We start from the raw sequence: 27,545 nt of genomic DNA on the forward strand, positions 1-27,545 counted from the left end.
CCCTTTAGTACAGGGGTTCTCGAACGTTGCTGCACCTGAGGATCCCCTGGGAGGTTAAAAAACTGCCCACGTCCAGGCTGCTCCAGGCCAATGCCAATGAGTCGCTGGGGGCGGGACCCAGCATGGCTACGGTTTCCCAGGTGATTCCAGTATGGAAACCAGCCCAGTTAGTAAAACCCAGTTAGGCCTGGGTTCCACAAGCGTTGGGCTTCCCAGCTGGGGGCCAGGCTCAGCAGAACCCCCCTCCAACCCCCAGCACAGCACAGGAGGAGGCCTTCCTCGAGCTGCTGGAGTCCTCGGGATGGTGGGAGCCCTGGTTTAGAGGGAGGCCTGGCTCTGGTCTCCTGTCTGGTCTGGTCTCTGGCACTGTGGCTTTGCACAACGCCTCCTCTGGGCCTTGGTTTCTCCTTCTGTCACATGAGGGGTTGGACACGCAGAAGAGGCTGACCTTGCAGGGGTCAGGGACCCAGTTCGGCCGTGGGTGCTCCGTGAAATGGAGCAGAGGTGTGTCCGGGACGTGCTTCTGGCACTTTCCATGGGGTCTCCTGATGTCTCTCGTTATCTCCCCGTGTGGTGTCTGCAGGTCCTCAAGGAGTCGCTGAGGCTGTACCCGCCAGCGTGGGGCACCTTTCGTCTGCTGGAGGAGGAGACCTTGATCGATGGGGTCCGGGTCCCCGGCAACACCCCGCTCCTGGTGCGTGGGGCCCCTGCCTGCCTGCACCCAGCTGGCCAATTCAGGGCTGTCCGCTGAGGTCAGGGACTTCTCCGAGGTCCGTGGCCCCGTTATCCTCCCTGGCCTCCCCGTGCATTCTTGTTTGAGTCCTACCATAACCTTGTGATGAATTTTCTCTCCCCACCCCACTGTCCAGTGTAAGATTACAGCGGATGATTCTAAAAGGGAGGTACCTCGTTTACAGCTGAGGCTGCTGAGGCTCAGAGAAGTTAAGTTACTTTCCTGAGGTCACACAGCCAGCAAGGGGCAGAATGGGATGTGCCCAGTTTCAGAGCTGGCCCATATTTGCCCCAGTTCCTTCTCTCTCCATGGCCCCTCCTCCCACTGAGGTTGACCTTCTCCCCCCTGGTCTCCTTTACATTTTGTTCCTCTGGCTGTTTCCTCATTCATTCATTCATTCATTCAGGCTCCATTCATGCACAATGACCTCCCCAAACCCACCACCTGCCCCCAAAACTAGAACGTAACCACCTATGTGTGCATCATTCTCCTGATACCCTCCAAAAGCTGTCACTCTCCTGAATTTTGCACTCGCGATTCCCTCGCCTTTGTGTGTGTGCCCGCCCACACAATAATATGTCCTAGGACTTGCTTTGTGACTCAGTACAATGTCTATTAAGATAGTGTAGATTTCCACGTGTGGCTGTAGGCCATCCATTTTCACTGCTGTGTAATATTCTGCCATGTGAGTTGCACTATTGCACATTGATTCCGGGGTCAACAGGCATTTGAGAGGGTCCCAGTTTGTTGCCATTATGAGCACAGCTGCTGCTGTCAGCTTTCCTGTCCTTGTGTCCTGATGCAATGTGCAAATGTGATTTTTGGGTGTGTGCCCAGGAGTGGGAGGGTTGGGTTTTAGGACAGATGACTGATCAACTTTATAAACTAGGGCCAGATTATTTTCCAAAGTGGCTTTGCCAGTTCGGAGGCTCCCTTGTGGTGTAAGAGAGAGTCTGTTCTTTATCTGCCTCACCACTTAGTAGGGGCCAGTTTCTTATTTGTTGCCAGTTCAATAAGTGTAAGGAAAGTATTTTGCTGTGGTCTTGATGTGCACTTTCCCGATTACTGGTGAGGTTGGGCAGCCCTACACTGTTTTTCCTCTTCTGTGAGGTGTTTGTTCATTTCCCTTTCTTGGGTCCTTTGTCTTTTCTTATTATTATGTAGAGTTGTCTTTACAAATTCACATGTTAATCTTTTATCAGGTAGATGTGTTGCAAATGTCATCTCTAGATATGTGGTTTGTCTTTGTTTTTTGTTTGTTTTTTTTTTGCGGTACGCGGGCCTTTCACCGTTGTGGCCTCTCCCGTTGCGGAGCACAGGCTCCGGACGCACAGGCTCAGCGGTCATGGCTCACGGGCCCAGCCACTCCGCGGCATGTGGGATCCTCCCGGACCGGGGCGCCAACCCGTGTCCCCTGCATCAGCAGGAGGACTCTCAACCACTGCGCCACCAGGGAAGCCCTGTCTTTTTTTTTTTTTTTTTTTTGCGGTACGTGGGCCTCTCACTGTTGTGGCCTCTCCCGTTGCGGAGCACAGGCCCCGGATGCGCAGGCTTAGCAGCCATGGCTCACGGGCCCAGCAGCTCCGCGGCACGTGGGATCCTCCCGGACCGGGGCACGAACCCGTATCCCCTGCATCGGCAGGCGGACTCTCAACCACTGCGCCACCAGGGAGGCCCCCTGTCTTTGTTTTTAATGATCTGACGTTCTTAAATTTTTTAGTGGTTCGTTATCTTGTTTTGTCTTGTTTAAGAAATGCTTCCCTGCTTTGAAGTCAGAAGAGTACTCACTTACATTGTCTTCTGCCGATTTTACACTTTTGAAAGTTAAGCTCCTATCTACCTGAAATTGATTTTGCCTATGGTGTGAGGTAAGGGTCTGTGTTTGCTGAGGCTACTATTGCAAAGCATCACGGACACAGTAGCTTAAAGAGCAGAAGTTTATTTTCCCATGGTCCTGGAAGCCAGAAGTTCAAGATTTAGGTGTCAGCAGGTTGGTTTCTTCCGAGGCCTCCCTCCTTGGCTTGCAGACAGCTATCTTCTCCCTCCAGCTTACCTGGCCTCTTCTCTGTGTGTGTCTATGTCCTAATCTCCTCTTCTTATAAGAACATCAGTCATGGGCTTCCCTGGTGGCGCAGTGGTTGAGGGTCTGCCTGCCGATCCAGGGGACACAGGTTCGTGCCCCGGTCCGGGAAGATCCCACATGCCACGGAGCGGCTGGGCCCGTGAGCCATGGCCGCTGAGCCTGCGCGTCCGGAGCCTGTGCTCCGCAGCGAGAGAGGCCACAATGGTGAGAGGCCCGCGTACCGCAAAAAAAAAAAACACCAGTCATACTGGATTAGGGGCCCCGATGACCTCATTTTAACTTAATTACCTCTTTAAAGAGCCTATCTCCAAATACAGTCACATTCTGAAGTTAGGACTTCAACTTATGAATTTTAGGGGGATGCAGTTCAGCCCCAGACAGAACCTATGTTTTTTGTTTTTGTTTTTGTTATTGTTTTTGCGGTACGCGGGCCTCTAACCGCTGTGGCCTCTCCCGTTGCGGAGCACAGGCTCCGGACGCGGAGGCTCAGCGGCCATGGCTCACGGGCCCAGCCGCTACGCGGCATGTGGGATCCTCCCGGACCGGGGCACGAGCCCATGTCCCGTGCATCGGCAGGCGGACTCCGAACCACTGCGCCACCAGGGAAGCCCCCTATGTTTATTTTTACAGAGGAGAAAGACGTGCTCCAGTCCCACCTGTTGAGTCTCCCTTCCCCAGGGCTCTGCCAAGCCCTCTCCAGCACGTATCAAAGCTTCATCCATGTGTGCTTTTTTTTTTCTTTCTTTCTTTTTTTGGCCACACCATGCAGGTTGTGGGATTTTAGTTCCAAGACCAGGGATTGAACCTGGGTCCTCGGCAGTGAGAGCGTGGAGTCCTAACCACTGGACCGCCAGGGAATTCCGTATCTGTCCTTTTTTTTAAAAAAACATCCTGCACCAATACCACCTGCCTTAATGACCATCTCTTCAGAATGCCCTTACATCTGGCAGGGCGAAGCCCTGGGGCTGACTCTCAACCCACGTGTGCAACCCCGTGGACCTTGAGTGGGCACACCCAGGCTCTAATCCCGGCCCTGCTCCCTGCTGGCTGGGTCATCTCAGGGAAGACCCTGAACCTCCAGGCCTCAGTACCATCCTTGTAAGGTGGGGATAATGGTACCTGAGTCGACAGGATAATACAGGATAACGTACATCATGTGTCTGGCCAAAACCCCTGGCACACAGTAGGCGCCCTTTGCTGACCTTAGACCCCTCCTGGTCTTATGCTCCCACTCAGCTCCAGGCCCCGCCTCCAGCCCTGGATGCCCTGGACTCTCACAGAGAACCAGGGGCAGCACAGGCTTGGGGAGACACTTTGTGCAAAGGTCAGCACCCAGGACCCAAGTTATGGGGCATGAATGGCCCCTGGGGGCCGGGGCATGGAGCGTCAACTTCAATCAGGAGGCACCAGGTGTGCAGGTGAAAGGCTAGTGGGGGCTCTGCGGCTCCCCCACCCCCACCCCGCTGAAGCAAGTCTTGTGCTGAAGAGAAACTTTGAACAATAACAGCTCTCAGGAATCTAGAGACAGATGGCCTCACAGCAGACCTGAGTTTGCATCTCATTTTGGCCGCTTACTTGCCAGGTGACTTTAGGCAAGTCATGAGCCTCTGAGCCTCAGTTTCCTCATCTGTAAAATGGGGATAATTGTAGCCCCCCCCCCCACAGGGTGAGGTCAAGCATGGGATGATGGAGCATGCCCAGCTGGTTGGCAGCATATTGGGCTACCCCCTTTCTTCCTCTTAGAGACTTTCCAGGGGCCAGTGGAATTCCGCACTGGTCCATATGGGCAGGTGGAGAGATGGGTGGGGAGATGGGCGGGTGGAGAGGTGGGTGGGGAGTGCAGGAGGGCGTACTCTGCTCCGAGTCTCCCCACTGGGTGACTGCAGCAGGTTGGGAGGTGCGAGGGGACCCATCCTCGGAGCCAGAGACAAGCAGATCCTCTGCCCGGCAGTTCAGCACCTATGTCATGGGGCGGATGGACACATACTTTGAGGACCCGCTGACTTTCAACCCAGATCGCTTCAGCCCCAAAGCACCCAAGTAAGTCTCTCTTCAAGCTGTCCACAAGTGGAGGCCTGGTGGGAGGATGGTCCCAGTGGCCTCTGGTCTGAGCTGCCTGTGCTCACTGAGCCCACATAGCCTTCCAGATCACTGCGAGGGCGTTGTGAACCCCACTCTGCCCCCATTTACAGGGAGGAAATCACGGCTCAGAGAGGTTAGGTAACTTGCACAAAGAAGAACAGCCAGGAAAGGGCAGAACGAAGGCTTGAGCCCAGCTCAGACTGGTGTTAAAGTCTGTGCTCGTGACCAGTCCCTTATGCCGGGAAGGCCTGGGACTTGGGCAAGTGACTGCATCCCTGCCCCCCCACACCTTGATGCTCCTATCTGAGAAATGGGAATACCAACGGCTCCCTCTAGAGGTGGCTGTGGGAGTGAATGGTTTCAAGTACTGAAGCAGTGGTGGGGAGGAGAGCCAGGCTCAGGGGACGGACGCCTGAGTCCAGACCCAGACTTCCCAGAGCTGGGCGTGTGACCGGCTGAATAAGTGGAGTAAGTGACGTAGGACCTTGGGGGTGTTGCTTTGCCTCTCTGAGCCTCAGTTCCTCCATCTGTGAAATGGGAATAATAACAGCTCCTTCCGGAAGGCTCGAAGGAGGATAAAATGAGACAATGCTGACCCAGAGCTTAGCCGAGTCAGCTGTTGATGCCTTTAGCATGTTCGATAACGAGCCCTGGCCCAAAGCCGGTCCTCACAAGGTTGGCTTTGTCACGACTGTCGCGGGGCTGCCTCCTGACGCCTCTCTCCCCGCACGCAGGCCGAAGTTCACCTACTTCCCATTCTCCCTGGGACCCCGCTCCTGCATTGGGCAGCAGTTTGCTCAGGTAGGGGGCCAGCGCTGGGGTTCCTGCCCAGAAGTGACTGCGGGGTGACGTCTTGTCCAGGAAGCATTTCAGAGCCCTGCTCTGGGTCCCCGGGCCGGGGGCTGCGGGCTGGGGGCTGGGGACCCAGGCAGCTGTGGCATTTGCTGCTCATTCCCTCATTCACGCCACTGACCCCCCCACCCCGCCCCCGCGCGCACAGATGGAGGTGAAGGTGGTCATGGCCAAGCTGCTGCAGAGGCTGGAGTTCCGGCTGGTGCCCGGGCAGCGATTCAGGCTGCTGGAGCAGGCCACGCTCAAGCCGCTGGACCCCGTGCTGTGCACCCTGCAGCCTCGGGGCTGGCAGCCCGCGCCCCCGCCCCCGCCCTGCTGAGGGGCCCCGTGCAGGACCGGACTCCTCCGCCAGGGCCACGCCCACGCTGTCCCCCTGCCCTCTTCCCGGGAGCGCCCTCCACACTGGCTCCCAGCGGGCCCTGTGCGCACCGCCACCTGCTTCACAGCCCCGAGAGCTCTCCGTCCCCTGCTAACTCCACTGCCCTTCCTGGACCAGAGCCTGCCTCCTCCCAGCAGCCGCCCAGATGTGCTCTTGTCTCCCCCCACCTCTTTGCACAGGCCACGTCCTCTGCCAGACACCCTAACTCTTGCTCACTCCCTAAAGCCCTCTTCAGGTGTCACCTCCTCCAGGAAGCCCCCCTTGCCACCCCCCGGCTGGGCCAGGGGCCCCTCCTCTGTGCTCCCTTGGCCACCTGTGCTACCTCCAGCACCACACTGACCACACTGTATCATGAGTGTCCTTCGACGTGACCGACTGCCCTGCCAGGCTGTGAGTGCCTCAAGGGCAGGGTCTGTGTGTGATTCACCTCTGAGCCCCCTGTGCCCACCCAGGGCCTGGCACGGAGTCGATGCTCAATAAATAAATGTGTTGACTGCATGAATGAACGGCCAGACCAGGCCAGGGTGCTCTGGCCTCTGTCTTCTCATCTGTAAAATGGGTGCCTTGTTGAGGCTGATCTCCCTAAGGGCTGATGCAGCTCTGGAAGCTGCCCCTGGAGATGCCCAGAGAGTGCCACATCGGGAGAAGACGGCCCAGGTTCCCAGGAGGGCCCCATGTTATGTGCAAGGCCATGCTCCTGGGGGGGGAGGCTGGGACTGTGGGCAGTTTTGAGAGCTTGATTTGAGAGGGTCGGGGGCCCTGGGGCCTGTGTGGTCTAGTCTACTCCCAACAAGGCCACTGACACTCCAGAGGACTTCACATAGGCTGGAGCCCCCAGGATCTCTCTTGGGGGCAGCTTGGTGGAGCTGAGTGTGGACGCCTGGCCTCACACCCACTGCACCTGTGCACCTGCTGGCACAGGGCTGCCCCTCCTGACCTGGGTGGAGGAGGACGCTGCTGGGGCCCAGGTGCTGAGATTGTAACCCTCGCGGCGGTGGGTGGGTGAGGAAGCCGTCCCTTCCTCCTCGAGGCTGACGGGTGGCCAAGGGGCAGGAAATACTGGACCGCCGTGTCCTCTGGGCCTGTCCAAGGGAAAGGGCCTGTTTCTCCTTCAGCACTTGGGAGTTTGTCTTCATGCAGGAACAGCTGGCCCACTGCCTGGGGTACGTGCGCCGGACAGGTCCCCCCCACCATACCTGAGAGGGCACAGATTCGGACTGGCCCCTGCTGTACGTCAGCCTTTCAGCCCTTGCTGCAGTCTTGAACGACAGCTCCGAGGGGTCTTCCCAGTTAGCAGATGAGGAAACTGAGGCTCAGGGGAGGAAGTGGCATGCTCAGCACAGGTGGGTGTTCTGCCCTAGGATGGGCCTGCGTTCCCAGCCCAGGCTGGACATGGGGTCCCACGAGGGTGGCCACATCTGAGCCTCTGGGCAGAGCGTCTGGCCTCTGGGACGCCTCTGTAGCTGCAGATTCCTTGCTGAGTGACTGTCCTCCCGCTCCCCCAGCCCCGGACTGGCCTAAGCACTCAGCTGGGCCCTTATCAAGCTACGCCCCACCCTCTCTGTTTCCATGTCCCTGCCTTGGGGTGGTGGGGGGGAGTCCAGAACCTCCTGTGGCTCTGAGAAGGGTGTGTCTGGGCCAGCTGGATTGGGTCAGCTGGGCTGGGGCCTGGAAACCTTTCCTTTTAACCGCCCCCCCCAGGAGACCTCAGTGTGCACAGGGCTGGTACCAACCCCCGGGGCCCAGGCGAGATGGGTGGGATTAAAACCAAGGTCCTGCAGCCAGACCTCCTGGGGTCAAATCCTACCCCATCTGTCACTAGTTATGGGGCTTTGCCCCCAGTTTCCCCATTTGTAAGGGAGGACAAATAACAGGACCCACACCCAAAGGTTTGTGGGAGAACCAAGAACGTTGTGCGTGGATGGTGCTTAGCACGGAGCCTTTCAGCGTCAGCGCTGCACACTCAGCAGCGGGAACTGGAACCGGCGGTGGCATCTTTATTGCTGTTACGTCCAGAGGAGGCGGCGGGGCAGTGCAGCTCCCAGAAGAGCCACACGGTGGCGCCCCGGGGCAGCTCTCAGAACGGCGGGTCCGCCTCAGGCAGGGTGGGCGGTGCCTCCCCAACCCTCGGAGGGTCCGGAGGTCCGGAGGGGGAGGGACTCGAGGCGACGAAGCCCAGCCTCCTGGAGGAGGGGTCAGGGCGAGAGGGGCGGGTGGTCTGGGGCATCCAATGACCACTGGGGTGGGGGTAGGGAGGCGGGCATCACGGTCCCTATTTCACAGATGGGGCATCGAGGCATGGCGAGGGTCAGGCAGCTGGTGGGGTGGCAGGGGCACTGCCACGCGGGTGGGGGGGGCAGCGATCACTCGGTGCTTTCCCCTCACCTCTTCGGGCAGTGGGCCTGCGTCTGGTGGTGGGATGCCGGCAGACCCGCAGTGGGACGAGCCGGGAGGTCTGGACTCACCTGGAAGGGGCAGTTTTGGCAAGAAAAGTCCCGCGGTGGAGAAATGCCCAAAGATGAGTCTGGCGTCAGGCTGTTTCCTGATGCCTCACTAGGTCTCTCTGGTCCTCTCTGCCCTGCCGTTCCCTCCCTCAGGACCTCGGGCATTGATGGCCCTTTCCCAGCCCGCCCCCTCATCTGTAAACCTGGACAAGGTGAGGTGGGTCTACAATCTCACTCCAGGCAGGAAACTTCCAGCCTGCACACTCACCCAAGTCCCCCCTGACCCCTCAGGTTTGAGCTGCTCTAACACCTCAAATGCATTTTATGCTCCCCGGAAGTCACCTCCGGTGCCCTCGGCCCCAGGGGTCTGGAGTCTGGTGATGGGGGACCCTCAGGGTGTCTTCTGGCCAGGCTGGGGTGGGGAGTGGCCTCAGAAGCCTTGTCTGCTGGTGTGGAGATGAGAAGCTTGGCCCAGCCGTGGTCAGATGGGAGGTTTTCTTCCTCTGTGCTCTGGGTGCTGGGACTGGAGGCTGGCTCTGGGGTTGCCTGGTGGCCCTGCTGGGCCTCAGTGACCGCCAACATGGTTGGGCAGAGGACCACAACTAGTTGCCCTGCTGGGAAGGTTCTGGATGGGGCTCAGCCCCTCCTGGTTGTCTTGGCCGAGTAGGTATGGTGTCCGCTACCCTAGTAGGTGCAGCCAGGCAGACCCCACAAACACAGTGTGTGTGGGGTTTCCTGCGTGATCGATCACAAGAGGGGATGACCACCTGGAGGTGACCTCAGGGGAGGGGCGAGAGGGGACTCAAGCCAGGGGTTCGTTCTGCGTTGCACCCCCTCTGCGTGGACGCTTACTCTCCTCTGAGGCGAGAATCCCACATCTTCTGGCAGCTTCCTGATAAGTATGTGACCCAAAGGGGGGTCTCGAACCCCTAAATGCACGTCTGCCCAGACTTCACCCTGGGCTCCTCCAGACAGCCTTGGGCATCCTGCCTGGACGTCCAAAAATAACCCCAGCCGGGGGAGGGGGCAGACACTGGGATATTTCTGGCGGGCGGCTGGAGACTTGCAGAGGAGGGGCATTTCTCTGAATCAGGGTTGGGATGGGGACAGATGGTCTAGGGCTTTGAAAACACTCATTTCTCCCAGAACATGGCTCTCTCGCACTTTCTTCCCACTGGAGGAAACCATGGTCACCCTCCTGGAATTGCCCACCTTAGGCAGCCTCTGCTGGTGGGCCAGGCCCGGCCAGCCAGGCCGAGTGGTCACGCCCAGGGTGGGGGGCCTGAGGGTCACGGCAGAGGATGGGGCCAGAGGAGGCCCAGAGCCTCCCACTCTCGGCTGTCCCACAGGCAGCCTGCAGCTGGCCGTGCCCAGGCCTCAGGCCTGCCCTGCAGGAGGCTCCATGGACCTCAAGGCGGTGCAGCCGGGCAGGAGGTGGGGAGTCCTGGAGCCTTTCATGCAGGAGTCCGGCCTCCCAGGTGGGGTGTGGGGAGTCCCAGGGTCAATGCCAGGTGGGCAGGGGCAAAGGGCTTGTCTCCCCTCCCCACTCCCGGTCCTCGGGCCCAGCTGCGCTGGTTCAGCTTTTGGGGGGCAGAGGGGGGTGATGCAGCCGTGGCAGAGCTCCTGCGTCCCCAGCCTGGGGGCAGGGCCCTTCGGGCGGCCCTGGCATCCTGGCTGAGGAGGAGTCCGTGATGGTGGCGTTGGCCAGCCCCGGGCCCAGCTGTACTGTGACCCCAGGCCCCTTTCTACAGACAGGGCCCCGAGAGGTGGGGTCTCACTGTCCCTGGGGGGCCTCTCCCCTGCTGTGAGCCCAGGAGCCTGAGGAGGAGGCCAGAGTCTCCCCAGCAGCTCCGCGTCCCCTGGGCCACCCGTCCCTCACACACACCAAATGACGGCAGCTCCTTGGCCTGCGCCCAGAGGTGAGGGGTTGCCCCAAGGAACCCAGGAACTGCCCACACCCTCACACCCCAGGGATACCCAGTGCAGCTGACCGGCCTCTCAGGCTTCTTTCCTGGCTGGGAGCCTGGAGACCAGGAGGCTCACCCAAGGCCACCCACACCCAGGCAGCCATCAGCTTAGGGTGCCTGGGCTGGCTGGGTGTGCCCCAGGTGTGGGAAACCAGCTCCCAGAGCTGCACTGGAGTGTGTGTGTGTGTGTGTGTGTGTGTGTGTGTGTGTGTGTGTGTGTGTGTGTAAGCCCTATGTATATGTGAGCCCATGGGTGCGTGTGTGAGCCCCACAAGTGTGTGTCCATTTGTGTCTCCCCATATATCTCTGTGTGTCTGGGGTCTCCCTGTCTCTGTGTATCTCTGTCTCTCGCGTGTGAGGCTGTGCATACGGGTCTCAGCTTCCGTGTCTGCGTGTCTCAGGCTGCGTGCATCTGGGTGTGTGTCTGCCGTGGCCTGAGCTATTAAGGAGGTGTCTGTTTTAAGCTAAGGAGGTGGACACACCTGGTGTTCGGCCCTGGCTGTGCATCGCACACCCCATCCTAACCCCGACAGGTTAGGTGGCCCGCCCAAGGCCACACACCCAGGGGACGCAGGTCCATCCAACGGGGACATCCTCTGTCCTTCTTCAAGTCATGGTCACCAAGGCCCCAGGTGATGCTCCTTGTTTGAAACTTTCCTGCCTCTATTTACGGGGCGGAGGGCCCAGGAAGACGGGGTGTCCAGCAGGGAGGAGGTGCCGGGACCCCTGAGACCCAGCTGGGGTCTGTGTGAATGTGGGGAGGGCAGGTGCCCGCAGGAAGCAGGGCGTCCACCTTGACCCCGCCAGGCTCCCGTGCCCTCCCACCTCTGATCGGGCCAGCCCTGACCCTCCCTCCCTCCTGGGTCACTTTGCTCCCAGCATCGGTGCTGGTTGGCTGAGCAGTGGGAACTCAGGGGCTGACGGGGGAGCGAGCGGGGTGTGGGAGGTCGCCGAGCGCACGGTCCCCAGGCAAGCGGCCACTGCAAGGCTCGTGCTCATCCTCCCCTGTGAAGTGGGACACGGCTTCCCCTGAGACCGCACGATGTTGGGGAGGGCCCGGGAGGGACCCCAGCTCAGAGCAAACCCGGCAAACGTGCACCTCCTACCCCCCATTCCCTTCCAAGCACCCCAACTCTGGCCAGCTGCCAAGCTCACAGGAGCAGCCCGCCCGCCCCCTCACCCTATGTCCCGCCACATCCATCCCCGCGGCACCCTGAGCTCTTCGCCAGAGCTTCTCCTCCACCTTGAACCTGACCCTGGGCGTCCAGGTGTCCGGCTGCCCCTCCCTGACCGCCTCCGCTCGCCTTGCGCCCTGCCCTGCCCTTCCTCCGCCACCCCCCACGTGCCCGAGAGCCCCCCAGGAGGCTGCGCCCACGTCCCCCTCAGACCCCGGCAGCCACTGCCCATCACAGATGCCCACCGGGCGGCTGAAATGACATCACACGCTCCTTGTGAGCTAAGACCATGCCAGGTCTCGGTGCCCGTGACAGGGACACGACAGGTGCCCTCGGCCAGGCAGAGTCAGGGCTGCAGGATGGGCTGGGAGGGGCCAGAGGGCGCAGGTGCATAGGTACCCGCCCCCCAAGTGCACACGCACATACACGCTCCCGCAGGAATGTGCACACACACACATTCCCCTCCACTCGAGTACACGCTCCCGTGCACGCAGGTGCACCGCACACACTGTCACACACACGCTCATGAACACACACGCAGTGGGCTCAGGCGCAGAGGAATCAAGTTGTTTTTTCCCCAATACATGTTCCCACGCTAAAGAAAACAGGAAGGGACTTGGGACCAGGGACAGGAAGAGGAAGTGGCCTGCACACAGGGAGCCGGCTCCAGCCGGGCGGGACTCAAGGGCAGACAGACAGACGGCTGCAGGGTGGGGAGGTGGAGTGTGCCCACAGGGTGTCTAAGCCCTGGTCCTCTCTGAGGGCCCCACAGGCGTCGCCCCTCACGTATCCAGTTGAGAAACCAAGGCAGGGGTGGCTCGTCCCAGTCCCCAGGGAGGACAGGCGGAGCTGGCCCTGGACCCAGGCTCATCTGACATCACGCTCCCCCAGCCCTGGTCCTGCCGCCCCACCTGGAAGGGGCCACGGTGGAGTCCTCTGCCTGGGAGTCCAGCTGCCTTGGTGGGGCTCTTTCTGCAGCCCCGCTGCTCGTCCAGCACTGGGCACACCCGTGGTACCTGGCCTGACCTCTGGTGGTCTCGGGGGGCACCCTGAGGTGGGTTCCACAGTGTGCTCCTCTGGGGGCCCAGCCCAGGGAGCCCCAAGCACATGCTGCCGGAGGTGACACACACATGGTGGGGCCATCAGCCCAGGCTGCGAGGCCCCGCGGAACCATGTGTGCCTTATGGCAAGGGCTCTGTGGGGTTCTCCCTGCCCCCAAGCCTGACCCAGGCCTGGGTGCATGAAGTTCTAATAAATGCTCCACCCACGTGGAGATGGAGGCACAGAGAGGGGCCATGACCTGCCCAAGGACACACAGCAAGGCAGGTCTGAACCCGCTCATGCCCTCCCGCTGCAGCTCCAGGGGAAAAGTAAGGTGGAGGCCTGGGCAAGTGGGTCCCACCTGGTTCCAGCCCCTCCCTAGAGATACAGCTGCCACCTGTGATGCTCCTGCTGCGGCATTATCTCCTTAGTCCTCCAGACCCAGCGGGAGAGACTCCTCCCCACTCTGCAGGTAGGGGGCGCCCAGAAGAGCTGCTTCTCTCCTTGCTGACCTGCCTCCTTTCTTTCCCGCGCGCCCTCCCAAGGCACAGGGCAGCTAGGTTTCCACTCAGGCCTAGAATCCCAGTCCTGGAATCACATCTAGCTGGTGCAGAAGGAGGGGGAGGATTTCTGGGGTGGAGCGGCTGGGGGTTTAGGGCTCCAGAGACAGATCCAGTCCTTCTTTGTCTTTTTCTCACTTAAAATAAAAATCTCAGTTAGGAGGGACCCAGGATGACCAGCAGTCCTTGTCTGCCTGAGACTGAGGGTTCCCAGGATGCATGAGGACTTTCAGGGCTAAAACAGGGAAATGTCCAGGGAAACCAGGACAGGTCACTCTAGAGGGACTCCAAAGCCATTTAATCTAATTCCACCTGATGCTTGAACTCTCCACTGTGTCCTCACCCAGTAGTTGTCCAGCCCTGCTTACATACCTCCAGTGACAGTGAGCTCATTACTGCTCATAACTGCAAGAGCCACCCAAGAGGTAGACACAGCCAGGACCAGGCACTGACCACAGTGAGGTCAGAATTTGCAGAGCAGAGTGCAGGGTCCTCTGACCTGCCTTAAGGGGCAGTCAGAAAAGGCTTCCCAGAGAAGGAGACGGGGGAGGAGGATGGGGAATTCCTGACCAAGGGAACACCACAGGCAAAGGCCAAGAGGCCTAGAACCATCTCACGTGGACTGAATTCCTTTGCTGTTCTCTCTGACAGCTGGTGTGACTCTACAGCCCTCCCCTGACCCCGTCTCTGGAAGGGAGCCCCTCCTGCCTCTGCTCCCCAGGTCTCCAGGCTAGGAAAGGTCTCATTGCCAATGGAAGAGCTGTTAGATGCCTTGGAATACCATTCCACCCCCCTCTCATTTTTCTGAGGCTCGTGGACCCTTCACCACCAGCATCTGCCCCCTCCTCCAGGAAGCCTGCCCTGGCTTCCCCAGCCCTGTGTGCCTCCCTTTTCACAAGCATCAACCTTCTTCTCTCCTTGGGGTCACTACTATCTCCAGCCCCTGCCAGGGCCCCTTGTCACTCTCCAGTTGAGTTTTCCCACTTCTTACCTTTGCACCTGCTGGTCTCTCTTCCTGGAGTGTCCTTTCTTCCCCTGAAAAAACTTTCTTATTCCTCAAAGATGTAACTCAAATGCCAACTCTTCCAGGAAGCCCTCCAGTATTTCTCTGACTGGGGTTGATACCAGCCTTCTCTTTAAGTCACCGTACTCCCTCTGTGCTCTGCATGCAGAACAAGGTAGACCTCGAGCCTGGGCGGGCTCGAGCCCTGGGACCGGCACCGAGCCCTGGGAACTCAGCCCAGAGCCCTCCACTTGCCTCACTGCGCTGGTCTCTGGCCTGGATCCCTGTGGGGACTCAGGAGCGGGACTGGGTTGGCTCTTAGGCAAGCACACAGCAAGTGCGTACTAAGTGCTTGCTGAGGTATCTTCTCTCAACTGATATTTCCTGACCACCCACTCTGTGCCAGACACAGGGTCACATGGCTGTCCTTGGTGGGGGGGTCCATCTCCATTCCCCCGCCTCCCTCAGCACACATGGAGCAGTTAGAACCCAGGAGGCGGAGGTGCCCCTGAGTGTGGACAGCTCCCATCTGCCAAACAAAGGCGAGGGGCACACCTTACAGTCGCCTTGGAGACAGACAGCCCGGCTCCAGAGCCCAGCTCCGGTCACACCCCTAACTGGCTTTGGGTAGGTCACTTAACCCCTTCTGTGACATGGAGAACATGGGGGAGGCCACCCCAGGGACCTGAGAGCAAGGACAAGAGCGGCAGCACTCAGCACGACCCCGGCACCTGGCACATGTGCTCCAGGCTGGCATCACTCCTTGTCTTCCTTCTCTAACGCCCCTAAGTGCCTCTCACTGTGTAGGTGGGACCAGTCCCAGGGAGAGAGCTTGCAGGCATTCTGGGGTCCCAGGCTGGGGCGGGGGTCTCGCAGCCTGACCAAGCACCAGGGCGTGCAGTGGTTTCTTGGGCAGCATTCTGAGGCTGCTGGAGAGGCCCGGGCAGGGGAGGGCAGTGCCCAGATTTATCCACCAATCCCGCCGGCTCCTGGCCCTGGAGCGTGTTCTTATCTGCCTGACCCAGCATGGGGGTGGGTAGCCAGGGCTGCCGGGGCAGGACACTGTCTGGGGACTGGACGCCGAGCGGGGCCGGCAGCCGCGAGCCCCACCAGGTGGGTGACAGCCGCCGAGGGCCCTGAGCGTCCCAGCGGGCCGTGGCCGGCTGCCCGCCCATCTCCTGCACCATGTCGGACGGCGAGGGCCCCTCGGCCGGTGAGTGGCAGCGCTATATTTACCCACTGCTGCTCTGGTTGCAGAGCCAAGGCCACTGGTCACTGAGGGCGCTGGGCCCCCCGCAGGCTGCAGGCAGCTGTGGGGCTGGACCCCCTTCCTCTGGGCCTGATGCCTGGCGGGGCTGGCTCCTTGGGGGTGGCGAGTGACTTTCAAAGCTCACTGTGTCTCACACGCCCACCCCCACCCCACCCCCCCTTTCCCGGCTTCCCGACGACGGGGCTAGAGCAGGAAGCTCTTTCTGCTGCAGACCCTCCCGGCTTTCAGCGGGGCGTCCGGAGCGACCCACGGTGCAGCAGGGGCTCTGGCTGCGGCTGGACCGTGGGTGGGCTCAGGGTGCCAGCCTCTGGAATCACGTGCAAATGAGTGTGCATGAACATTTACCTGTCATCAGGGGGAAGGGGGAGTCCACAGCATCCATCAGACTCCCCAGAGGTCAGAGACCTCCAGGAAGTTCTGAGCTTCTGGTCTAACAGCACAAAGCAGACCCCCCATGGGGCCCCAAATCCTCTAGGTTGGAAATGGCGAGGGACACAGGCAGGCGGAGGGGTGGTCTGACACTGGAGTCTGCCCACATGTCCTCTGCTCTGCCCGGGGCAAGGGGCTATGGTGGGGACTGGCTGCCCATGTTCCTGGCTGGCGGCCCCTGGCTCCATCCAGCTGAAGACAAGCTCTGATGTGGACGTCATCCTGAACCTGCCGCGGGTGGGGCGGGGGCAGGAGACAGCTTAATCCAGGGAATATATTGGGGACTCTGGAGTCAGGCTGCCCAGGTTCAAGTTCCAGTTCCTTCACTTCCAAGTTGGGTGACCTTGGGCAAGTGGCTTGACTGCTCTGAGCCTCAGCGTCCCCAGGTGAGAAAGGAGACAGTGGTGACAGTATGTAACCCACAGGGGGTCGTGAACATTGAATGTGATGACGCATGAAAGCGTCTGAAGGTGTGTAGTGAGCGCTTAGCAGTGTCTTCGTGGAAACAGCAAGTGGGGGTCCCGGGCCGGTGCACAGAAGCCCATGGGCCTGTGCATCCCTGCCCGGCCCCCTCCAGCCAAGTCTGACCGCCTAAGCCACTGCGTGCCTGTAGGTCATGGATTCCTTCTCCGTCAAACGTTGCCGTGGGGAATCTCGGGCAGATCAGGCTGTCCCGGAGGGCCTCGGGGTGCCTTGTGGGCAACAGCGGTGTGTGCCCACTCTGCATGGTGTCGGATGGACAGTTCCAGCGCCTGGGCCTGGCTGAGTCAGATGTGGAACAGAGGGGGTGTGTATGTGTGTTGGGGAGGGGGACACTGACAAAACTGGCCCGAGCTCGCCCTCTTCTGTTGGGCTCCAGTGGCGCTGGCTGCCAGGAATTGTCCGCTGAGCCAGCATGGTGGGGGAAGTGCAGACAGGCCCTTTCTGGCTGGCTCTGCCCACACCTGACCCAAACCCGGAATAGCCCTCTCCCTCCACAGGGACACAGCCCTGCTTTTAGCAGCTGGTAAAACCGCCCTGCTGTGGGGATGGGTATTTCAGGAAGCCCAGGACAATATTAGCCCTTCGGGGCGATGGAACGGGTACCGAGTGTGTGAGAGTGTGTGTGTGTGTGTGTGTGTGTGTGTGTGTGTGTGTGTGTGTGTGTGGCCTGGAGGCTGGGAGGAGACAGCCTTCACTGTCAGGTCTGGGAGAAGGTGAGCGGGATCGGAAGCTGGTGGGCAGCATTCTTGCTCTGCCCGTCCTGGCTGGGTGGGCTTCTCTGGGTGAGGTTGGTGCCTGGCTTCCCGCCTACAAAATACCGTGTGATGGTCTTTGGTCTCTGATGTGCTGGGCTTGGGATCACACCTGGTTGGCAGGAGTAAAGACAGAGCCTGTGTGCAGAGATGTATGTTTGTCTATGGTGAGGGGGGAGCGCTCCTAGAGTCTGTTGTCTGAAATTCAAGTCTTTCTTGGATTCCTACTGTGCAGCAGTGATTGGGCCCAGGAGGCTGCTGTGAAATATTTCCACCTATTCTCAGTATCCAATCTCTGTGTCTGTGTAGACAGCGGGAAATTTCTCAGCTCTCTGCCCACGACCTGTGTGACCGTGGGCAGATTACTCAAGGGTGCTGTGCCTCAGTTTCCTCATCCGTTAAATGGGGACAATAATAGACATTAGCTCTTCAAGTTCCAGGGAGGATTAAGCGACCGAAAGCATGTAACACACTGAACATAACGCCAGGCTTGTTGTTAGCGATCATAGCTGTTGTTTTCATTATTCAACCAGTAAATGAGCTGCGACCCAAAAAGGAAAATGAAGGGACCAAACTGTCTGCTGTGTCCTGGCCATTGTGGACACTCCGTTTAATCTCAGGAGGGGGGTGGCATGAACTCCCCTGTATAACTAAGGAAACTGAAACTCAGAGAGGCAGACAGACTTGTGCAAGTTCACCCAGCTGGTCAATAGTAGAGCTGGGCTTTGAACCCAGCTTCCCGGACCCTGTTTGTGCAGAACCCAGATCAGATGCCCCTTCCAGGAAGTCCTACTCTGCTTACCTGGGGGATGGGGAAGCTGGCCATCTTGCAGGTATTTCTGGCTCTCCTGTGAGCAACGGCCCTTCTCATTTTGGAGACAGCTAGCTCAACATTTCTCCTGTGAGCAATGGCCCGTGAGCAATGGCCCTTCTCATTTGGAGACAGCTAGCTCAACATTTCTCCAATGTTACAGGCTCCAATTATTTCCAATAATTTGGAGCCTGTAAAAAAAAAAAAAAAAGGTGGTACCTTGTTAGAGTGTCAGGAAAATTCCACAGCACGGAGCGCAGTGGCAGGTAGTCCGCCCTGGGATTTATGGCCCTGTGCCTGGGCAGGGGAGCCTGGAGGCTAAGGTTACCGGGAGTCAGCATCATATTTATAGCAGGAACTCGCCTGCGCCGAGAACGGCCAGCCTGTAACCATGTCCAGTGAAGGTGCTTCCCTTACAGTCGCCTGGCTTCCAGACCAGGCTCTGCCCCTTAGCAAGGTGGCGGGCTGGACCGGTCACTTCCTCACTGAGGCTCGGCGTCCTCATCTGTAAAGTGGGGCCTTGCCACGTCCCTCACTGGCCCTGAGACTTACACAGTGTCTGTAAGTGCTGGCCCATGCCTGGGTAGAGGGGCTCCTTAGATCCTGGGTCTGTTGACTGTCTTTTCCTGCCTTTGACCTTGTGGTGACTTTGACCCCTTGGCAGAACTGCACAGGAAGAGAATCCAACCTCCGTGCTGTCCGTTCCTCCCGTGTTTGGGAAAGTTTCCAGCAAAGGAATTTTATGATTCCAGAAGCACCAAGGAGTAGGCCGTTGTAGTCTCAGAAGAGCACCCGAATGCAGGTCCACCAGAGCCTGCGGTTTGAACCCCTGCTCTGCCATTCCCTGGCTCGGTGGTCTTAGGCAAGTCACTTAACCTCTCTGGGGCTCGGTGACAGGTGGACACTTGCCCTTTCCTGGGGCTGCGGTGAGGATGGACACCCCTGACCTGAGTAAGGGCTCAGCCAGCAGAGTGACCTCCTCCCTCCTCCTGCAAAACCTCCTTCTACAAACACCACTGCCCACTCCATCCCCCCGACCCCGGGGACTGCAGTCACATTGTCTGTACAGTTGGAAGTGGTTTTCCTGGGGAGAGGGGGGCTGGTGGCTGACATCGGGGTGGTCCACCCCTTTCTCACTCAACTCCTGGCATCGCAGAGCCAGCGCCAGCCTGCCCCAGCCTGCTGCCCGCGGACCTCGCAGTGGGCCCCCCGCCAGGCTGCAGAACAGCGTCCGCCGCCCTCCGAGGTGTGGGCTGGGCTCTGCTCTCCTTTACGGCTACCGACCGACCGCTGGGCCTGGGTCTGGGTGAGCATCTCTGTGAGGAGATAAAAGCAAAACGCTTTAACTATTATTTATTTAATAATTATTAATTATTTAGGCCCCACTCTTGGAGAGGAAGCGTCTTCCCCCAGGAGAGGCAGGCTTGGCCCCTGGGCCTCAGCATCTCTCTACGTGGCTCCCCTCCTGGCGGTGAGGGCTGTCCCCGACCCCAGACAGCAACTGGGTTCCATTGTCACCTCTTGGCTGGGAGCCAGGGAAGCCTCGAGCCGGGGAGGTGCCTGGATTCACTTCCGTGTGGGGGGTGAAAGGTCAGGAGAGAGACTCTGGGGGCCAGGAGGCCTGGGAGGAGCCTGGTGAAATGGTCCTGAGCAGAGAGGGTGAGGCCCACTGGGGGTGGGGGGAGAAGGGAGGATGGGGCAGCTGCTGGGGCGGGGGAGGGGGCGGGGCAGGCGGAGGCCCGACGCTGCCTCCCCGCCAGGACGGTCCAGAGGACAGACGGCTCATCCGTCAGGGACTCGGGGTCCAGTGGGGTGACCTGGCAGAGCCCCAGGGGTCGGTGCGCACAGCACGTTGGAGTCGATGGAGAATGACTTCCGGGGTCAGGCAGACCTGTCGCCCCCGGACACAGGCAGGTCCTTCTCCCCTCTGAACCTCGGCCGGCTCATCTGTAAGTGCGGGTGACACCAAGGCCTTGGGGGTGTCATGGGGGTTAGATGAGATGTCACCTTCAGACTCCCGTGAACCGCGGGCCGCGAGAGGTATGGGTGGCAGCCGGTGGTCCTCAGGAATGAACCTTAAGACTGTGGCCATAGGTGGTCCAGGTACCTGTGCTAGTGACGGCAGGCAGGGCTTAAGCTGAGGAGCATCAGACCTGGCGCAGGAGGCTGGGGTCAGGGGCGGCTCGGGACCCTCCAGACTGCGCCCCGTTTCTGCCCCTCTTGGTTCCCACGCGTCACAGTTCACGCCACACTCCGAGTCCACACTCCCTACCCGTGGATCCCCATGTTATGGAGGGGGAAACTGAGGCCCAAGAGAAAGAGAGATTGGCTCAGGGTCAGCGGCTAGAGAGCGATGAGCCGGGACTTGACTCCCTAACACACGCCCCTCGGCACCTGTGCGCGGGCTTCACCCCTTCACTCTTCCCGCTCAAAGCCGGCCCATCATCCAGGCTGGTGGGGCCCTACCTCCCCCAGGGACCCTTCCCTGGAGTCTGCAGCCCCAGGGGCCCTGCATTCCTGGAGGGCGCCCCCTCACCCCACCATCTGCCCCTCTTGCTCAGAAACAGCTTGACTGGTGCCAACCTGGACACCCCTGTACTGCTCACAGGATACTGGTTGTTGGGAGATGTGTTGGAGGTCCGTTGCTGTGTGACCCAGAACAAGCCTCCTGCCCTTTCTGGTCCCAGAGGGTTTTTTTTTTTTGTTTTTTGTTTTTTTTTTGCCGTACGTGGGCCTCTCACTGTTGTGGCCTCTCCCGTTGCGGAGCACAGACTCCGGACGCATAGGCTCAGCGGCCATGGCTCACGGGCCCAGCTGCTCCGCGGCATGTGGGATCTTCCCGGACCAGGGCACGAACCCATGTCCCCTGCATCGGCAGGCGGACTCTCAACCACTGCGCCACCAGGGAAGCCCCCAGAGGGGTTTTTTTAATTTGCATCCACCCCGGTAGACTCCTACAGGTGAGCACACAGCTCTGCACATGTGTCCTGTGTTCAGACATCAGGCAGGGCTCAGGGACCCCGGCTCTACCCGTGAACCTCTGAGTAGCAAATGAAGAAGTCTACGCGGCTCCAGTCCCAGCTCCAGTGTCTGAAGCACCCTAGGGGGCTTTTACACTTAGGACAAGAAATACAGCTTAGAAGCTGTTAGGAATTCAACCAGGAAATAAAAGTTACCCTCTTCTGTTTTTTGTTTTTTTTGCCCGAGCCGCACAGCATGCTGGATCTTAGTTCCCCAACCAGGGATGGAACCCATGACGCCTGCAGTGGAAGTGCTGAGACCCAACCACTGGACCGCCAGGGAATTTCCCACCCCCCACCCCCACTTCTGTTCTTTTAAAGTATTGGGTCCATTCTAACTGACCTTTCTTGAGATAGCAGGATACATGTTAAATATTTTAAATTATATTTTTAAAATGACACAAAGCTGTGGGTGTCTGCAACCATTTATCAGCTTTTTTCTTGAAACTATGCAGGCAAAATAAAATACAGGAACTGGTGGCTGAGATGGGCCAAAGGCATCTGCTATCATCCATATTTACTGATTTCCAGTTTTTGCATTGATCAGAACAGCCCCTTTTGGTTTGTACTATTACTCGGGACAGGCTCGGTATACTGTGAAAAAAACAAATCTCAGTGGCTTAAAGCAACAAAGGTGTATTCCTCGCTCACACAAAGTCTGTTGCAGGTCTGGGTAACTCTCCAGGGCAGGTCGCCTACATGGTGACTCAGGGGGTGTGATGCCTCCATAGGGACCCAGCTCCCCTTCTCATGAGGCAGGTGACGGGAGGGGCTGAGACATCACACCGGCAATTAAATGCTTCTGCCCAGAAGTGATCAATATCATCACTGCCAGCATTTCATCAGCTAAAACAAGTCCTATAGCCACACCTAATGGCATGAGGGCGGGGTACAGGTTCCCATTAGGGAACAGATTAGTAATGTCTGCCCCCCCCTTAACTTTTTTTCCCAATTGACTCTTTAAAAAGTAATCCATTTAAATTATGAAATGTTTGGAGCATATTGTATGTGTCAGCAAGCCTCTGAACTGTAAATCATGAGTCCTTCTGATATGCAAATCCCAAAACCAGGGGCAAGATTTTTCAAAACGTGTTCTCTCCCACAGATTTGAACCTGAGTTGAAAAGCCCAAAAATTAATTTCTGAAAGATGTGGTCACAGCACCAGCGAGGAAAACATAAGCAAGAGAAAAGTTTGCTGCTTATTGCCAAAAAGCTCTCTTGATTTATTATTTGCTAAGGCACAAAGGAGGGAGCTGGGAGGAATAGTTCATGAGCCGGTTTAATCACTGAGATCAACAGATTAAAAAAATAGGACGTGAGTTTAGAAGGAAATGGTTATGAAAATATATTGGAAAATAAAGACTGAGTCTGTACCTCATTCTTCGCATACAGACACTGTTTCCTCGATTGTACAACATCACCAAATAAATGCTGCAGCATCAGTTTTGTTACAGGCTTTCCTACCTGACTTTTAATAGTATATAACTAAACGAATTTGAATAAAAATGCACAGCGTAACAGAGGGCTGTGGCAACGGGTGACACACGTTGTTTTGTATAACGAGATCAGACCTGGTTTAAAAATAATGTTTGCGGAGACTGGAGGTGGTCTCCGAGCCCTGCCCCAAGAGTCGATGATGTCACCCAAATTGCAAGACTTAAAACTGGAATTTGGGGATGTTGGGCTCCGTGTCAGGGCACAAACGTTCCTGCAGTTCTGGGCCCCGTATTTCCACCTCTAAGCCAAACCGTTTAAAGAACTCTCTACCAGCTTTAAACACATTTCTAGGAATCCGGCCTCATTTATTTCGGGTGGAAAAACAGGTCAAAGCACTGGTGCAGTTGCCAAAAACACCCCTCCTGCCACTTCTCGCTGGAGGGATGAGCTGGCAGTCTGAGTGGACACCCTGATTCAGTGTGTTTGTCGTAAGCATGTCCTCCGTGCACATGTCCTGCTGGGCCCTGCTGTGTGAGGGGAGAGCTGGGTCTCCTCCTGCAGACTTGCCTTCACCAACCCACATCAGTCTCCTCCTCTACAGGGTTAACGGACTTAAGTCACGAGAGCACTAAATGAGACTGTATACAGTAGGCGCTAAGTAAATGCTGTCTCCCCTTTTCCTAGGTCCTTTTGCATACCTAATTCAGCATGACTCTCGTTATACTGTAACCCTATGTGGTAAACACTGTTTTTCCATTTTACAGATGAGCAAACTGAGGTTTAGAGACATTGAGTGACTTACCCCAGAGCACACAGTGGGGGAGGTGGGACCAGGATGCAGGTGTGCTGGCCCCAACCTGGGTCTCCTCTTTTGCACCAAGCAGCCTTGCAGCCTGAGGAGGGCTGGGAGAGCTTCAGTCCTTCCCAAAGAAGGCCAGTGGGTCAGGGAGCAGGCTTGGGAGAGGGCTTATATGAGAGCCAAGACAGCAGATGAGATTCGCTCCGAATTCCTTTGGAAGGCAGGGGTATGCCAGTGGGAGCACCAGGGTTGAAACCTGGACACCTGGCCCTGAGCTTAGTCCTGACATGAAAGTACCGTGACCTCCAGCCAGTCCTTTGCCCTTTCTGAAGAGGTTTCCATCAGAATCTGGACTCAGGACTGTTACATAAGATAATCAGTTCTCTTTCCTGTAGCAGAATCTTAGGACTCCGGAGGGGCCTCCGAAGGCCCCGCATCTCTCTGGAGCAGTTCTCTGCTTGCTCGGTGACTGTCAGCCAAGCGCTGGCCCCCGCCTCTGCCCCAGGACCACAGTGGGCTCAGCCACACCTGTGACAGTGGGGCCCCTCCACGCAGCCCGGGGCTACAGTCCATCCCTGAACTGCTGCTGGTGGGTGCTCCTGGCACCTTCATACCCAGGAAGTGTGGCTGAGGCTGGAACACAGCCTGGGCTGTGGCTCCACCCGTTGGACAGGCCCCACCCCAGGCCTCCCCAGTTCCTCCCAGAGAGAGAAGCACCAACGGCCACGGCCACGAGCTCCGGTTCACTGAGCGTCAGCTGTGTGGCCTGCTCTGGGCAGCTCCCTCCCATCTGCGTTTGCTACCCCGTGCCGTCACAGCTCTGTGAGGGACACTGTCCCCACCTCATAGGCCTGGACACTTGTGGGTGATGAAGTACCACTGACTTCCAGCCGGGAACTTGGAAGTCCCCCCACAGCAGGTACTCCTTCCTGACATCTGGGGGCGTGACCAGGAGGAAATCCAGCCCTCAGCGCTGTCAGAGGTGGACATGGGGAGGCCCTGCAAAAACCCCATCCCTCAGCCCCCATGGAATGCCTTCCCTTTTCTTTCCATCTTGAAACTTGTTGAGAGAGGAAGAGCCTCAGCCATGACCCCAACCCAGGAGGCAAGGTGCTATAAATGAATTGGTGCCACCAGGACTGGCAGCTGTGCCATCGTGAGACCATCCAATTCCTGGGAGGATCCCCACTCCAATCAGCATCCACACAGGCGCATCTGGCAGGAGGACAGGCCACAGCTGGGATCTCCCTGGTCCTGTGGGGTCTGGGGGGTGGCCTTAACTCAGAGCATGTGGGGGTCCCAGGCTCCCAAGCCTGCCCTGAAGCTGTGGGATCAGCTGCGGGGTCAGCTGGTCAGGGAAGTTGTGCTCAGGCCCCTCTGAGTCCCACAGGGCAGCAGGAGGGTATAGCCAGTGACCTTCAGGGCTGCAGGCTCTGTGGAGAGTCCTGGGCCATCACTTCTTTTATTTTTTGGTAACTGCCTTATTGAGATGTAATTTACATACTATACAACTCACCCATTGAAAGTGAGTTATGCAACCATCACCAAAATCAATTTTAGAACAATTTCAACACCCCGCCCCCCGCCCCCCCCGCAAAGAAACCCCTAACCCATTAGCAGTCAACCCCCAGCCCCTGGCAACCAGTACTCTACTTTCTAGTTCTATAGGTTTGCCTATTCTGGACATTTCATGTAAATGGAATCATACAATACATTGCCTTTTGTGATCAGCTACTTTCACTTAGCATAACATTTTTAGGTTCATTCGTGTTTGGTATGTATCAGTGATTCGTTCCTTCTGTGGACAAATAGTATTCCATTGTACGGATCTAGATCACATTTTATTTATCCATTCATCAAGTGATGAACATTTAGCTTGCGTCTACTTTTTGGCTATTATGAGTAATGCCACCGTGAACGCTAGTGCACAAGTTTCTGTGTGAACACAGGTTTTCATCTCTCTAGGGTTGTTATACACGTAGAAGTGGAATTCCTGGATCCATGTTTACCTTTTTGAAAAGCGATCGGACTGTTTTCCACAGAGGTTGCACCACTTTATATTCCCACCAGCAGTACGTGAGGGTCTTGATTTCCCTGCATCCTCACCAGCACTTGTTGTGATCTTTTTGATTATAGCCATCCCAGTGGGTGTGAAGTGGTGTCTCATTGTGGTTTTTGTTTGCTTTCCTCTAGTGACTAACGGTGTTGAGCATCTTTTCATGTGCTTGTTGGCCATCACCTCTCGGCTCTGAGAACTTATGCCTCAGTTTCCTCATCTGTAAAATGGGGATAATGACAGCAGCACCTGCCTCGCAGGCTGTGGTGAGGATTCAGTGAGATAATTCTAGGGTCCTGGTGCAGAGAGGCTGCCAGCAAACATTTGCTGCTTGAAGCTGCAGGCTGGGGTCAGAGCCTCTCCTCTGAGGGCTGGTGTGAAGGAGGAACATGGAGAAAGCTGGAAATCTGGAGCCTTCTGCAAGTTCCAAAGAAAGGGACAAACATCTTCAGAAAAGGTGCTGACTGGCAGTGGCCCAGCCCTGGCTGACTTCTTCCCCAGCTTTGAAGCTCTGCTCAGCTGGGCAGTCCAAGTGACTGGGCTGTGTCTATGCAGCCTGGTGAAATGCAGATGAGGCAGGTGTCCAGACCACATGCGCAGTGAAGACAAGCCCGGCCTGTCAGCTGGGTTTCTGGGGAGGGGCACCTGTGGGTTTTCTTATCATGAGTTATTTGGCCTCCTCCCCGTGGCTGCTCCCATGGGGGTTGACATTGCCCTTCCAGGATCTGTACCCTTGCGTCTGTCAAAAGAGAGCTCTGGAACTAGGCCAGGAGCATCCTCCCAGGAGGTTGGGTGAGAGCCTGGGACCTGGCGGAGGTGCCAATGGTCAGGCCGATTGTGTAGCAGAAACCTGAGCCAGGAGCCAGGTGGGAGGTGAGGGAACACAGTCAGCTCATCACGGGTGGAAAACAAATCCACTGCTGGATGGCAAGCTCATTAGGCTGCCCCGGAGGGAACAATTATGTTCTGTTCTGGAGCCCCCGCTGAGGGCCCTGGAATGCTCAACTGAGTCTCTAACCTGGGAAGGGCGGGTCATATCCTAAGGGGGCTCCAGGCCCTGGGGCTGGGTGTGGAGGCTGCAGCCTGCAGGAGTCCCAGGTTCTTTCCTCATCCTGCCACTCTGTCCACAGTCACGCGGGACACAGGTGGGAAGCAGGGACCGGGAATCAGACAGGCTGGCCCTGGCATGCCAGCTCTGCACCTGGTGCTGTGTGGTCTTTGCAAGTCATATAATCTCCCTGGGCCTTTGTCTCCTCATGTGCAAAACAAGGCTGATGATACCTTATAGGTTGGCTGCTAAGTGTGCATGAAATAGCACACGCGGTCAAGGGCAGAAGTGGCGGGGGGATTCTATTAGAACAGAGCTTCTATCCTATGCACGTGGCTTATCAGGAGAGGCTTTTAGGAGAGGAGGGAGGGGAAAAGGGTAGGGTTTCAGGTGACGTCTAGCCTTTTTTTTTTTTAAAGAATAGTTTAATAAAATAAATAGTGGTTTAATAAAACTCAACTCCACGGGAAGACTTCGGAGAGAAACCCGTCTAGCTTTCTTTTGTTCATTGTCCGTACTCTCCAGTGCGGGCAGGGACCACGCCTTCCTCGTCTGCAGCCGATCAGTAAATGTTTGTTGAATGACTAATGACCAAACGTTGCTGCCGCCTCTGCTTTTGTGCCGGGTCACCCAGGACCATGCAGTAGCCTGGCCCTGCGTGCGGAAGCTCTGCGGTACAGACTGCACCGTGGAGGCTGAGACAAGAAGGCCCAGCTTTTGCACCCCAGCCCCAGTGAGTCAGGTGGCTTCCAGCCCAAGGGTCCCGCTTTCGTCTCCCCTCCTCCCCGACTCCCCCTCTGCTCCTGCACAGTTTGGCTGAGGTGCGATATTAATTTCCCGTGGGGTCAGCAGGGCTCGGCTCCCACTGGACGAGACTCTGTCCCCGGCCTCTCCCAGGTTCTGGTGGTTCTGGGCATCCTGGACTCGTGGCCTCATCACTCCCATCTCTGGCTCCAAGGCCACACTGCCCTGTCCTCCTCCGTGCATCAAATCTCTGTCTGCTTCCCTCTTATAAGTATGCTTGTGGTGGCATTTAGACCCACCTGGATAATCCAGGATAATCCCCCCATCTTGACATCCTTAATTTTTTTTTTTTTTTTTTTTTTGCGGTACGCGGGCC

The 27,545-nt window shown here is 57.6% G+C and overlaps 1 protein-coding gene across 1 annotated transcript in view; it reads left to right on the forward strand.

Annotated features, from left to right (window-relative positions):
- CYP46A1 (cytochrome P450 family 46 subfamily A member 1) overlaps positions 1-6,573 on the forward strand; it is a gene marked incomplete at its 5' end in the record, with an annotated part of 34,046 nt that extends 27,473 nt beyond the window's left edge. Inside the window, 4 exons of the mRNA XM_081229184.1 lie at positions 584-694; positions 4,768-4,856; positions 5,633-5,699; positions 5,899-6,573. Coding sequence (XP_081085310.1) covers positions 584-694; positions 4,768-4,856; positions 5,633-5,699; positions 5,899-6,069 — 438 coding nt within the window. The 3' untranslated portion in view covers positions 6,070-6,573. The remainder of the gene's footprint in view (positions 1-583; positions 695-4,767; positions 4,857-5,632; positions 5,700-5,898) is intronic.
- Positions 6,574-27,545: the final 20,972 nt, after the last annotated feature.

This window comes from Mesoplodon bidens, assembly GCF_964165515.1.
Source record: "Mesoplodon bidens genome assembly, chromosome: 3".
NCBI lineage: Eukaryota > Metazoa > Chordata > Mammalia > Artiodactyla > Ziphiidae > Mesoplodon > Mesoplodon bidens.